The sequence below is a fragment of the Dama dama genome, chromosome 15 (genome assembly GCF_033118175.1).
Source record: "Dama dama isolate Ldn47 chromosome 15, ASM3311817v1, whole genome shotgun sequence".
In the NCBI taxonomy this organism is placed as follows: Eukaryota; Metazoa; Chordata; class Mammalia; order Artiodactyla; family Cervidae; genus Dama; species Dama dama.
The window spans coordinates 78764415-78778763 of NC_083695.1; the positions used below are offsets into that span (position 1 = coordinate 78764415).

General features: G+C 46.1%; 1 protein-coding gene across 4 annotated transcripts in view; it reads left to right on the forward strand.

The window, feature by feature from the left end:
• Positions 1 to 7432: 7432 nt before the first annotated feature.
• Positions 7433 to 14349, forward strand: part of ACSL5 (acyl-CoA synthetase long chain family member 5) — a 49083-nt gene continuing 42166 nt past the window's right edge. Inside the window, exons 1-2 of one of the 4 annotated variants that reach the window (XM_061162642.1) lie at positions 7433 to 7607; positions 12939 to 13029. Coding sequence is in view for 1 of the 4 variants with exons in the window: in XM_061162644.1 (XP_061018627.1) it covers positions 10189 to 10206 (18 nt within the window). In the remaining 3 variants the exon portion in view is untranslated. Of the gene's footprint in view, positions 7608 to 9978; positions 10207 to 12938; positions 13030 to 14349 lie in introns of those variants that run through there. The other 3 variants (XM_061162640.1, XM_061162641.1, XM_061162644.1) reach the window with 3 other exon arrangements.

Here is a 14349-nt window from a genome sequence, read left to right on the forward strand (position 1 = left end):
TTCCAGCTTGTGCTTCTTCCAGCCGAGCGTTTCTCATGATGTACTCTGCATATAAGTTAAATAAGCAGGGTGATAATATACAGCCTTGATGTACTCCTTTTCCTATTTGGAACCAATCTGTTGTTCCATGTCCAGTTCTAACTGTTGCTTCCTGACCTGCATACAGGTTTTTCAAGAGACAAGCCAGATGGTTTGGTATTCCCATCTCTTTCAGAATTTTCCACAGTTTATTGTGATCCACACAGTCAAAGGCTTTGGCATAGTCAATAAAGCAGAAATAGATGTTTTTTCTGGAACTCTCTTGCTTTTTTGATGATCCAGCGGATGTTGGCAATTTGATCTCTGGTTCCTCTGTCTTTTCTAAAAGCAACTTGAGCATCTGGAAGTTCACGATTCACGTATTGCTGAAGCCTGGCTTGGAGAATGTTGAGCATTACTTTACTAGCGTGTGAGATGAGTGCAATTGTGCAGTAGTTTGAACATTCTTTGGCATTGTCTTTCTTTGGGATTGGAATGAAAACTGACCTTTTCCAGTCCTGTGGCCACTGCTGAGTTTTCCAAATTTGCTGGCATATTGAGTGCAGCACTTTCACGGCATCATCTTTTAGGATTTGAAATAGCTCAACTGGAATTCCATCACCTCCACTAGCTTTGTTCATAGTGATGCTTCCTAAGGCCCACTTGACATCACATTCCAGGATGTCTGGCTCTAGGTGAGTGATCACACCATCGTAATTATCTGGGTCGTGAAGATCTTTTTTGTACAGTTCTTCTGTGTATTCTTGTCACCTCTTCTTAATATCTTCTGCTTCTGTTAGGTCCATACCATTTCTGTCCTTTATCGAGCCCATCTTTGCATGAAATGTTCCCTTGGCATCTCTAATTTTCTTGAAGAGAGCTCTAATCTTTCCCATTCTATTGTTTTCCTCTATTTCTTTCCATTGATCACTGAGGAAGGCTTTCTTTTCTCTCCTTGCTATTCTTTGGAACTCTGCATTCAAATGGGTATATCTTTCCTTTTCTCCTTTGCTTTTCGCTTCTCTCTCTCTCTTTTTTTTTTTTTTCGCTTCTCTTCTTTTCACAGCTATTTGTAAGGCCTCCTCAGACAGCCATTTTGCTTTTTGGCATTTCTTTTTCTTGAGGTTGGTCTTGACCCCTCTCTCCTGTACAATGTCATGAACCTCCATCCATAGTTCATCAGGCACTCTGTCTATCAGGTCTAGTCCCTTAAATCTATTTCTCACTTCCACTATATAATCGTAAGGGATTTGATTTAGGTCATACCTGAATGGTCGAGTGGTTTTCCCACTTTCTTCAATTTAAGTCTGAACCTTAGTTTAATTTAATTTAATATGAACTTTAGTTTCCTCATTTTTGATTACCCTGATGAGCTCATGAGAGGATTAGGTGAAGTAATAGATCTTGTTAAACTTTTTATGTTATATTAGAACCTAATTGGTTAACCATGTTGTAATAGTCTCAGGTATACAGCAAAGTGTTTCAGTTAGACATATGCAAGTATCTATTCTTTTTTCAAAGTTTTTTTCCCCATTTAGGTTGTATATGATATTGAGTAGAGTTACCTGTGCTATGGGCTTCCCTGGTGGCTCAGCTGGTAAAGAGTCTGCCTGCAATGCAGGAGACCTGGGTTCAATCCCTGGGTTGGGAAGATCCCCTGGAGAAGGGAAAGGCTACCCACTCCAATATTCTAGCCTGGAGAATTCCACAGACTGTATAGTCCACAGGGTCACAATGAGTCGGACGTGACTGAGCGACTTTTACACACACACACCCCTGGGCTATACAGTAGGTCCTTGTCGGTTATCCATTTTACACAGAACAGTGTATGATAATGGCAGTTTTATAATAAGGAACTACTGTGTCAGTCAAGAAGATCATGACTTCTTTTGAATGAATGCTATGTAAACTCAAAGAAACAAACTGATGCTGCTATGGAGCCCAGAGGAGCAAATAAAAGCCTTCACTGTCTTCAAGAACACCCAGAGCAGGTATAACGTGTTCACTGCTAACACCAGCTAATACCTATTTTCGCTTATATCCTATAGGCATTAAGCCAGAGGATCTTCGGTCTAAATTAGCGTCCAAGAAAAATAGAGCGTGAGCCACTTAGGTAATGTTAAAATTCCCAGAAGAAATATTTAAAAATTAAAAGAAGCAAATAAGATTGATTACTTAGTTTATTCAAAACATTATAAATTCAACACATACTCCATATTTTAAAATTTGAGATTTTATGTTATTTGCTTCATACTAAGTCTCCAAAATTTGGTGTATTTTGTACTTAAGCACATCTTAATGCAGACTTTCTTTGTTTCAAGTACTCAGTAGCCACCCATACAGACTGCTTACAGTATTGGACAGTCCCCATCTGAACCTTCCCTCTAATCAGCTGAGAAATAGAGATGTTTCCTATGAAGCTGTTGGTTCTGGGAATTCAGAACCAGAGCCTCTCTGAGGACCTTCTCACTGTTCATCTGACTCTTAATTGCTCTTGCCCATAAAGGAGCAAGTTGTCTGTGTCACTGAGTCCCAACCTTATTGACATGACCCTGAGAATAACCGTGTTTATATGATGCAAGGAATCCCCTAGGTGGGGTGGTACAGTGTGTACCGGTGTGCTATGGTTTGCCAGTTGGGAAGCTCAGATCCAAACTTGCAAGGCAACCTGCACCCTGAGGGTTGTCTGGGGGAAGGAGGCAAGCTTTTTATTGCAATCTGTGCAAACATCTTTCTTATCGATCAAGTGTTCATGCTTAAGTAACACCTCCTTCCCACAAAGAATGAGCAAGTGGCCTCATGAGCTCAGGCACCCAAGCTGTTGCTGTCAGCAACTCGAGTTGAGCAAAACAAGCTCCTCCAGCCACTGAACCCTGGGGTCAGCTTCTCCCATGTGGTTGACAGTGGGGCCCAGAAAAGCACTGTGGCCACTCCCAGCAAAGCAGACAACAAAGCAGAAAGAGCTGGGGATTGCACAGCTGAAAGACCTGACCCGCTGACACCCCCCAATCCTGCACCAGCCCAGCCCACCTTCAGCTGAGTGAAGCAAGGCTCTGTGTGGGATGGGAACTCAGCCTCAGGAAGCATGTCCAGGCAGGTGGGAAGCCCTTCAGAGGAGGGGGAAGGGAGCCGTGGTTCCATGGCTGACTGGAAGTTCCTCCTCCTGCCCCCAATCCCTCCCAGCATCAGGGTCTTTTCCAATGAGTCAACTCTTCGCATCAGGTGGCCAAAGTATTAGAGTTTCAGCTTCAACATCAGTCCTTTCAATGAACATTCAGGACTGATTTCCTTTAGGATGGACTGGTTGTATCTCCTTGAAGTCTAAGGGACTCTCAAGAGTCTTCTCCAACACCATGGGATGAGTACATGGAATGAGTCATCCTTAATCAATGTACTTGGGCTATGGACTCAGGACTACCTGAACTCAAAATCTGCCTTTAAGACTTTGCCAACTCTTAGCCACGTGCCCTGGGTGAGTTAACTTGACCTCCCTTAGTCTTCCCTCTTCTGCAAAATGATAACAACTTCTTCATCGGACTGCTGTAAGATGAAATGAAGTACTGCAGACAGTTCAGCCCAGTGGGGCCCCATGGGAAGTGCTCAACAATATTCACAATCATCTCAAAGGCCTTTGGAACGGAGCTGACCTGGGAACCTAAGAGTGCTCATCTGAAGGTGTACTCTGAGTGCCATTAGCCTTTTGGAACATCAGATAACCAAGAAAAAGGGGGGTATGGAATTCTGATAATCAGAATAGTCAATTAGGGCAACTTTGTCGAGTTGAGAGAACTTTGTCCCTTCCTTTTCACATCTCAGTGGAAAGGAAAACTTTTAAGTCAGCTCTGCCATGTGGGAAGCTAAAGGTCAATCCATCACAGCTTACATTTCACCTACTTTGTACCATCGCACCCTCTGCCCTGTTGTCCAGCTGACTGCTGGGAGGGACACGACATCTTTTTCCTTTCTGATTCATCATTACTGAGTCAACATGAATAGGTTCAGCCTATAGCTCTAGGATTCTTCCCACTCCAGTATTCTTGCCTAGAGAATTCCATGGACAGAGGAGCGTGGCGGGATACAGTCCATGGGGTGGCAAGAATTGGACGTGACTGAGCGACTAAACCACCACCATAGCCCTAGGACTCGCTTGCTTCTCTTTTTTCTTGGGTCATGTTGCCTGACTTCTAAAGTCTTGGATTAGCAGTCAAAACAGCCTCAGGTCCTTCCTAGACAAGTGTTTGCCAGGCGCCACATGTCCCAGCTACTCCACCCACCCTGCACTGCCCCTTCTCGTCTCCAGCTTCCTTCTTTGCCCTCCCTCGGAATGCTTAAGGGGGAGCATTGTTGAGCAGCTATTCCGGGAATATGAACCCAGTGAAGTGTTCGAAAGCAGAGGAGCCAGAGATGCAAGATGAGTCACCTATATTCTGAGGGCAGAGGCTTTATTCAAAGGAGAAATTCCACTTTCCTCTAGAAGGACTTAAAAGTTCGGTGATGTCTGAAATCTGGAAATACCCCAAAGACCTTTAAATATATTTGGTTTGCTGACTGATTCACACCTCCCAACCTGCTCTAAAACCTGCCTTGCCACCAAACCTGCTCCCGAAACAAGGTCTCTTTTTCAGGAACAAGCTGTGAACCCCCCAGCTTTGCAAAATAGCCCAAAAATACTTTTTAAAAACATGCTTGGCCCCACCGTCATCATCATCATCTTAGGAAGGTAATGTGCCTGCTCTGAGCCTTCGTTTCATCTGTACAAATAACTACCTGGCAGATAGTAAGAGTGCCAAATGAAGTCCTTGTTATGGAGCTTGGCTCCTGGTGGCCCCTGAAGGTGGTGTCCCTCCTTATCCTTCACGGGTTTGATAAGAGTTAGTCTGGAGGTGTTTTATAAATTGAGAGGAGCTATATAAATGCAGATGCATTTATGATGCAGTGTAAAGTTGGCCTGCTGAGAAGGTCTGGCTTTCCCCACTTTAAAAATACAGGAAACCTGGTTTCTTCTTCCAACGGCCTGCCAGCCCTATCACATGAGGTATCTTGGCTGTTTCCAGACTGTGTTACAAAACTCTGGAATGTTGGCTTCTGGTCTTCTCGAATTGTTGTAAATGAGATGTGTGGTTCCTTTGTCCCTACAAAAGGGGAGAGAGGGTACACCTCTCCCCTCCCACTGACCAGAGCAGCCAGTGTGTGTCAGAAATACAGCTATTGGGTCAGACGCCTTACCTCAGACAACTCACCCATGAAAGACATAAAACAATGAAGATTTGCACTTTTTAGAGGCAATGGGATGCCTGGACCCGCAAGGGGCTTGGTTTTTATTGATTTCTCAATGCAAATGGCTATGTGAAGGGAGACGTGGAGGGTGTTGCAAAGCATTATCGAACACGTGGGTTTTTGAAGAGAGAGGCTGTAGGAAACCATAGTTGATCTGGAAACAGTGTGGCCTGCTAGGCAGTGGAAGCCTGGGTTCGGGACTCCCCTCTCCTTCTAAACTGATGACTCACCCTAGCTGCCTGCTTCACCTTTCCGGGTCTCAGGTGCCCTGGAGAATAAAGTTATGGTTGTTAAATCACACTAATACCCACATGGGTCATCCAGCTGGGATGCCAGCACTGATTTACATAAAGAAGAGTGAGAGGCAATACTTCCTGCTGGTGTCAAAGCATCCTCCTGGTCTTGGCTCCTCGCTGGTCTTGGGTGTCACCTCTCTTCTAGGGCACATCGTGAGTTCCACTCTGCGCCAAGTTGTCCTCCCAGTTATAGGGTCACCAGAGCCAAAATGACCCTATGCAGTCCAGTAGTTGAGACTTTTTAACAGTCCAGTAGTTGAGACCGTGGAAGATGGGGTGGCTGCTTGGAGTAGTGGTGGTCCAAGTGTGTCCCCAAACCAGCAGCCTCCACATCACCTGGAATTGTTAGTAATGCAGATTCTAGGGCCCTGACCCAGGCCCACTGAGTCAGAAATGCCAGCATGGGCCCAGCTATCAACATAACAAGCTCTCCAGGGAACTGTATGGCTCCCTGGAGTTTGGGAACCACTCAGAGCCTCATGCTTTCCAGCAAGTGTGGTGTCAGCAGGCGTTCAGTGGGTTGCTACTTAACACAAGTTGACATCACCCCCATCAAGTGAGAATCCCGCCCCCTGCTCCCACTGAACCGTATCTTTCTCTAAGCTACCTCTTAGAAGACTTTTTGTTTCAGGTCCTAGGGCAGGCTTAGGGCTGCGGGGCAAGAAGGGAGTCTGTGGAGTTAATGTGCCGACAGCCTGGATGAGATTCTGGCCATCTAAGACCTCTTAGATGGTCTAACCTCCTGTTAATGAGGACTTGACTCCTCCAGGCCGAACCAGCAGGAAGTGGTGCTGGCTTCTGATTTAGATATTGGTCACCTGACTAAATTCAGTGAGAAGAAACCTAATGCAGCATTTCCCCGAATTTCTGCAGGCCTGATACTCAGAAAGCGTTCAGGTATTTGAGGTCTGCTAGTGGTGAAAGGAACATGTAGCAACAAAGCAGCACCATGCAAAGGCTCTGCGGTGGTGGTCTGCGGCTCTGGGTCAGGTCTGACCTTGACTGCTAACCGACTGCATGATGGTGGGTGATTTTTTTCACCTGAAAAGGCCTCATCGGCCTCACCTATAAAATAGAGATCGCTCTCCAGAGTTGTTTGCGTGCCCATCCAGCATTTTTGCTTAGTGATGATGCCTTGCAGTCTCAAAGATTTTGGACTGGAGACTGGTGACTAGTGACTTTAAAATGGAAAGAGGAGGATAGGCTGAACTGTGATGCCTTAGCAACCCTGCTTCTTCAGTGCTCGCTCAGCTGTGGGTGGTGCAGGCTGTACCCATCATTCTGGGTTCTAAATCCTACCCAGCTATGCCTGTCCCTCTGTCTAGATTCTAGAGTGACTTGAAAACCTTGTAATTCTAGAGGGGTCACCAGCCCATCCCAGAAGAAGGCTTATCTCTAAAAGACAGACCTCTGCTTATCCAAATCTTAACATTATAACTGGAGCCAATTAGAGTGGTGTCTCAATTTTCTCTCCTCCTAAAATCAAGGAGCACTTTTCCCCTCTTGTTACTTAGACTTTCCTTTTCCTATCACAATCTCAGGGATTCTGCCCAAAAATGAAGGTGCAAAACTTGGTTTACCTCCTCCCCTTCCCCAAGGTATGGGCTTTATAAAAGGTTTTGCTTGTTAAAACTTAGCTTTCCGAGCTGAGGACTCTCTCTCTCTCTCTCTCTCTTTCACTCTCTCTCTCTCTCCTTTTTTTTTCTTCCTCTAAAGCCCATTGCATAACAATCTCCTGCTTTAACCTTTTGCCAAATCCTACACTTCTCACTGCCAGGGGTTACTGTGCAAGTGTTTAAATAGGTAACATCTACCTTTGAACCTCTATTGCAATAGGTTCAAAGGTTCCAGGAGAGCTGGTTAGCTACTCTCAGTACGATACACATTGGCTTCAGGTGTGGTCCCGACTCCAGCGCTGAGGAAAAGGCAGAGGCTCCTGAATGTGGTGCTGAACCAGCACAGACAGCTGTGAGGGGCACATTTCCTGGAACCCAGAAGTGAGCGGACTCTTACAAGGTAAAAACTGCAATAATGCTACCTGCTGTATAGCTTATATGATATGGGATAGTAGAGATGGGGGTGACAGGGGAGAAGAAAGTTGGACGTGTGCCTATTCTCAGCCTAAGGCTCATTACAACATGAAATAGCATTTGTTTGCGTAGTGATCTTAGCTGACCTGCAAGGGAGGCAAAAAAAAAAAAAAAAATCAGCTGCAAAAGGTGGGTGGAGACGTGGAAGGAATCTAAACTGCTAGCAGGAGATGGACTTGGAAAAAAGAGTGGTTGATTTCACTAAGTGCAAATAAAACAGACTTAAAAGCCTTAAGAGTTATAGCCAAAGCCAAGATGTGGGTCTCCTTCATCTTCCATTTTGAAATGTCTGTATGATTGGAAATGCCATCCGACAGCTGCAGCCCTTCCCATTCGGAAGGGAGCAGGGAAGGAAACCCTTAGCAGACTTGCTATCCAATGCTAAGGTCTGTACTAGAAGTGTGATATACATTGGCTCATTACCTCCTGTAAGGTAAGGGGTATTATTCCCATTATCACAGGTAAATAATGTGCCTCTGGGCTCTTAAAGAGGCTCCATAGCTAAGAGGCGGTGGGGCAAGAATCTGAGTCCCAATCGGTATGCTGCCTGATGCAGAGTTCTTGAGTGCTGTGAAAACTGTCCATCGTTCCCTCAAAATTCGGCAGTGTCCCTGGTGTGTGTAGGATTGAACAAGAATGCACCTCCAGGTGCTAGAGCTTTAGAACCACCCAGACTCTTCCAAACTTGACAGTGTTTGATCCTGGAGGAAACCATCTTCTCCTGGCCCTAAGCTCTTCATCTGGTTGGTAAAAGAAGACAGCACCCAGGGAAAAGCCCAGCAGCATGAGAATGGCTGAGACTCAACACCCACTCTGCTGCCCTCTGCTCTTCACTGGAGGGAGCTGCCCCTGGGGAAATGAGCTCAGAAACTCAGCAAAGACAAGTGTTCCTCCAGCCAAGAGATGAACCCAAAGATGGAAAGGCGGGCGGGGGAGGGGCACCCTCATCCTAACCTACTTCAGCCTTCTTCCATGTCTAAAGTGGGATCCCATGAGGTCAAGGGACCAGCTCTTAGGTTCCCTGAGATTGGGACATAGCTCACTCTGGTTTTTATGGTTGGAGGCTTTGAGGAACTCCTCTGTGTAGGGAAGGACTCCTAATACATCTCTAGAGAAGACCTGAGCCCTTGTTGGATTTATGTTGAGCCTTCTTAAAGGGACTGAGGCTAGGGAAAGTGCTGCTTAATTCTGGGGTGTCTCAGAGGTGGTGGGGAGAGGTGGGGTTGGGGAGAGGTAGGAGAATTCATTTTTTCTGCCTTCAAATCTGAGAATAGAAACTCCCATGCCCTTCTGAGGCCACAGCCATAGGTGAATCCGATGAGACTACTATGGGTCCTGATGCCCTGTCCTCAAGACCCTTTCAAGGTGTCTTCACATTCAAAGCAATTTTTATAATAATTGTTATTGTTTAGTCGCTAAATTATGTCCAACTCTTTTGCAACCCCATGGACTATAGCCCGCCAGTATCCTCTGTCCTTGGGATTTCCCAGGCAAGAATTCTAGAATGAGTTGCCATTTCCTCCTCCAGGGGATCTTCCCAACCTAGGAATCCGACCTGTGCCTCCTGCATTGCAGGCAGATTCTTTACCAGTGAGCCACCAGGGAAGCCCCTTTTATAATAATATCAAGAAGTAGTTTGCCTTTTCACTGTCGTCTCACGAGTGCACCGTCAAGTTTTTCAGAGCCTCCTGCGAGATGCAGGATCAGTCTGACAGCTAATGCGGCATATGTGCTTGTGGATTCCTGATTTTACAATTTCTCAGATTTTATCTGGGAGGTGAGGGTGCCAGCAGCAAACATTTTTAATTAAACATTGGAGGTCTGAAGAGAATGTGTCACAGGAAACAAATAGACTCTCCGTGGCTGTCCCTGAGGTTCCTGACATACTCATTTTGCTGGCTTTTTCCACACAGCTCCAGGATCGGAGGCAGGCAAGCAGGGACTGGGGAGAGGCGACAGCGTGCATGGCTGGCCAGCAGAGCTGGCCTCCAGGTTTCCCCATGGTCCTGGAAAGGATGTGAGGGCCGAGGTGCCCTGTGGTTGGACCACATTGTCCCGGGAATTCAGCAGGGGTCTCACCTTTCTGACAGGGGTGGTCTGCGTGGGGCACCTCCATCATCTCCGTCTGGTTCTCCCTCGTCAGGCAGACAGAGCGTGAGTTCTGTGAGTGCAGGCTGGCTGCTTTATCAGCCCTCATGGACTGCCAGTAAAGGCTCTGAAACCCAGCCAGGGGAGCTTTGGCGGCTTTTCTCCTTCTGATCAGAACACTTCCACTTTCTGTTGTGAAAGAAAAACCAGGAAGTGAAGTCCCCGAGCACGTTAGAAGCCCGCTGTAGCCTGACTCCTGACTCAGGGCAGCTCAGACTCGGGGCTGACAGCTTGGAACCAGAGATCCTCAGCCTGCAGGGATGCTCTGAAGCCCCCCTGACCCTGGAGGAGCTGGGGTGAGGGGTGAGGACTCACGGGACTCAGAACCAGGAGGCTCCATTCCCTGGGAGCACCAAGAGATGTGGTCCCTTCACAGGGTAAGGGGGCAGCTGGAGGTGTATTTAGCAAGGGGTCTTGTGGGTGTGGGGCAGAAGCCTGGGGGGCATCCTGACCCCCAGCTCTGGAGAGCTTGGAACTTCCTGTGTCCCAAGCACGTGTTGGTACTTGCTTTCTCTGCGGTCTCTGAAGGACTTTTTTAAACCCTCTTCATCAGGAAGGTCAAGGGGGAGGAGGAATGTGGAGCAGGAATTGGTTTTCTTTTCTCCTGCCTCTCTTGGAAAAGGGAACCACAACCCAGACCCCTTTTTGAGGGCCTGAGGCTCTGCCTGTAGCTCGTCTGGGCTTTACTGGGAGGGAAGAGAAGGGTACTACTGAGTCATGTTTGACTCTTTGTGACCCCATAGCATGCCGGGTCCCTCTGTCCATGGAATTTCCCAGGTAAGAATGCTGGAGTGGTGTCATTTCCTTCTCCAAGGGATCTTCCCAACCTAGGGATCTGGGCTGGAGGGTGCCCTCGATTTTCCTGATGGATTTTGAGACCTTCCAAGGGGAAGATCTGCTAGATGTATGACGGATGGAATGAATGCTTTCTGGATGAAGCTGGGTCTGTTTTAAGGGGTAGGGCCACAAGTTGGCCTTCAAGGGGTGAGTGTTGGGAAGGGATTCCATGATTGGGGCTTACTCCCTTCTGTGGGTATTCGTCTTTTTGGTGATTTGAAAAGCAGGATTGAATCTAAACTCTGATTTATAGGTAATTGGTAGTCTTCAAAAGTAATAGAATTAAGCTAAATTTAATTTAATTTAAAAATAAAAGATTGAGTCAGTTAAAAAGTTTTAAAAAGGACTCATTGGTTTTGGTGATACCGCCCTCTATATTCCAGCATGGGAGTTACTTCATGGTTGTTCCCTCCAGCTGATAAATATTTGAGGTTTGAACACTGACATGTCTTGGAAGAGATGTATAATATCTTGTAAATATCACTTATGCAGTTGGCACAAAAAAAGGAGCACAACTAGAAATAAAACAAGAGTCACAAATAATTATAAAACAGACAGGCAATACAGCCAAGTAAAGTAGATGATACGAAATAAGATGCAGGTCGGGTGGGGAAGTCTGACAGAATGCAAGGCAGGCACATCCCAGATAAACATAGTCCAATTCAATCCCTAGGTCAGGAAGATCTCCTGGAGAAGGAAATGGCAACCCACTCCAGTATTCTTGCCTATAAAATCCCATGGATTGAGGAGCCTGGTAGGCTACACTCCATGGGGTGGCAAAGAGTCAGACATTACTGAGCAACTTCACTCACTCAATGTAACATTTTGTTTGTTTGTTTTTCTAAACATTATCCAGACCAAACAGGATGCTTCAGCCAAGTGTATTTGTTGAGGTCCTGACCTAAAATAATCTTTTCTCCAAGTCATATTCTAACTCTCTGGGGGCAATGACACCTAAAATAATATCAGTGTATCATTGAATGCCTAAATGCTAAACATGTAGTGGGGGCTCCAGATACAAGAAGTAGGCTGGGGGTTAGAGAAGGAGAAAGTATGTGGAAACGAAGCAGGAGAGGGAATAGGAAGCCAGTTAAGCACCAGATCATCATGGGTACTCTGACATTAACTAAGACAATATTAGGAGATAGGTGGTGAAGAGAGCAGGCTCAGAGAGGTGAACCCAGTTGTCAACTGGAATTGACGCTACAGTCCGTGTGATGCTAAAAGACATGTTCCATCCACCTCTGTGTAGAGTTAGCCTTTCTCTGCATTTCCTAGATATTTTCATTTATAAAAAGATTCTTATGTATGGTGACCTAGGTGGTAGGTAGGTAGGTAGATATTGATTTCATATATCTATTAGAGACTTTTTAGGTTGATATTTTTCTAGAATGCAAATAATACAGCTATCATTCATTGACTATTTACTGTGGGGGCAGTGCTGTGTTTACTGTTTTATGGGGCTTTCATCTCTTGATCTTCAAAAGCAGTCCTGTGATAGGTAGGTATGGTTTTTTGTAGATGGGGAAACCAAGACTGGGAAACAAACTGGATACAGTATGAAAAGACTGGAGTGGAATCTGGCTCATTTTGTTCTGAGGGCAAACTCTGTCTCCATTTCTGATGAGTCTAGTTTAGTGCATGGACCTAAGAGTAACAAACTAGGAGAAATTTCTTTTTTGCAAATCCTCCCCCTTCACGTCCATGGAAATTGAAAACAGATCGATCAGTGGTTGCCAGGGATGGGGAGGAAAGGAGAGTAACTGCTTAATGGGGAGAGGATTTCCTTTGGGGATGACGCAAGTGTTTTGAATCTAGATAGAGGTGGTTGTACAACATTATGAATGTACTAAGTGCCCACTGAATTGTTCACTTTTAAGTGGTTCATTTTATAAAGTTACGTGATTGTGAAAATGAAGTTGCTCAGTCATGTCCAACTCTTTGAGACCCCGTGGACTGTAGCCTGCCAGGCTCCTCCATCCATGGGATTCTCCAGGGAAGAATACTGGAGTGGGTTGCCATTTCTTTCTGCAGGGGATCTTCCCAACCCAGGGATCAAAGCCGGGTATCCTGCATTGCAGGCAGATGCTTTAACCTCTGAGCCACCTCCCTCCCTCCCCCCACCCTGCCCCTGCCCAGCCAAAAAAAAAAAAAAAAAAAAACACAAAAAACTCCCACTTCTTGGCAGGTGAATTCCTAAACTAGGATTTGGAGATTTCTCAGAAACCAGGAATGTGATTTCTGTTTCTGTCTGTCTCATATGCCTGGCCAGCAGATGAACTGACTCCCATCTGAGATGTGACCTCAGGTGACCCATGTCTGGACACATCCTGCCAGGGTGACGTGTCTCCAGCAGCCCTGAGGTCAGCCATCGCTTTTACTCTCACCACACCCTGCTGTAAATATATTCTGGTCTATTTCTTCCCCTGTATAACTGTGCATCCTGAGATCAGAAATGCACTTCTCATTCCTCCCCTGGCACAGAGCCTGGTATTTCCCAGGTTCTTAATTCATGTCATTAAGATAAATAAGAGCTTTGAAGCTCGGAAGGTTAGGCAGCCCTTGGACTGCTGTTGCCAGGCCATGGTACCCACCCTCTGTTGGGGAGCTGGTCGTAGATCTCTGGGTCTCTCCATGGGTCATTCTACTCTAAGAGGTTGAGGTGGCTGTGGGAGGATGCAGGAGTTTCACAAGGTTGAGGGAGACCACATGGTCTCCAATTAGAAATCCTCTGTTTGAATGCCAATGAGGAGATGGTAAGACATTTGCATATAAGTCGAAGGGAAGTTACAGTACAAAGTCCATGACCAACTCTTCACTTTGGGGACGTCTCAAAATAGAACATCTGATATTGACAAGGAGTTGGATGTCAAGGTAAGTGGAAGAGGGGAAAAAGGAAGCTTATCTTCACTGAGGGCTTCCCATGTGCCAGACAGTGTACTGGAAGGTTCATCCAAAGCAAGGATACTAAACTGCCCCTTCTGGAGTGCAATGGAGGGAAACTGATGCTCAGTGACATTAAGTAACTGTCAAACTAGGAGAAATCAAACAGGGCCACCTATCTGGTAGATGGTAGTGCTGATACTCAGGTACCTGGAAAGGATAGGGCCTTAAAAGTTTACCACTGGAGCTGAGACTTTGCGGAATAAAGCTTGTTGTTTGCACATTGCCTTTTCATACTGTTCGTGGGGTTCTCAAGGCAAGAATGCTGAAGTGGTTTGCCATTCCATTCACCAGCAGGCCATGTTTTGTCAGAACTCTCCACCATGACCCATCTGTCTTGGGTGACCCTACATGGCTTGGCTCATAATTTCATTGAGTTAGGCCAGGCTGTGGTCCATGTGATCAGTCTGGTTAATTTTTCTGTGATTGTGACTTTCTTTCTGTCTGCCCTCTGATGGATGAGAGTAAGAGGCTTGTGCAAGCTTCTTGATGGGAGGGACTGGCTGTGGGGAAAACTGGGTCTTGTTCTGGTGGGCAAGGACAGACTCAATAAGTTTTTAATCCAATTATCTGCTGCTGGGTGGAGTTGTGTTCCCTCCCTGTGGTGTGGCCTGAGGCCACTTGCACACTGAGTCCGGTGAGCCCTGACCTTTGGCCCAACCAGTAGTGTGAAGACTAATTCTGCAAAGAGGCCTCTTTCCCAACCTCTTGCATCAGCCTATCTTTATCCTGGCCTGCAG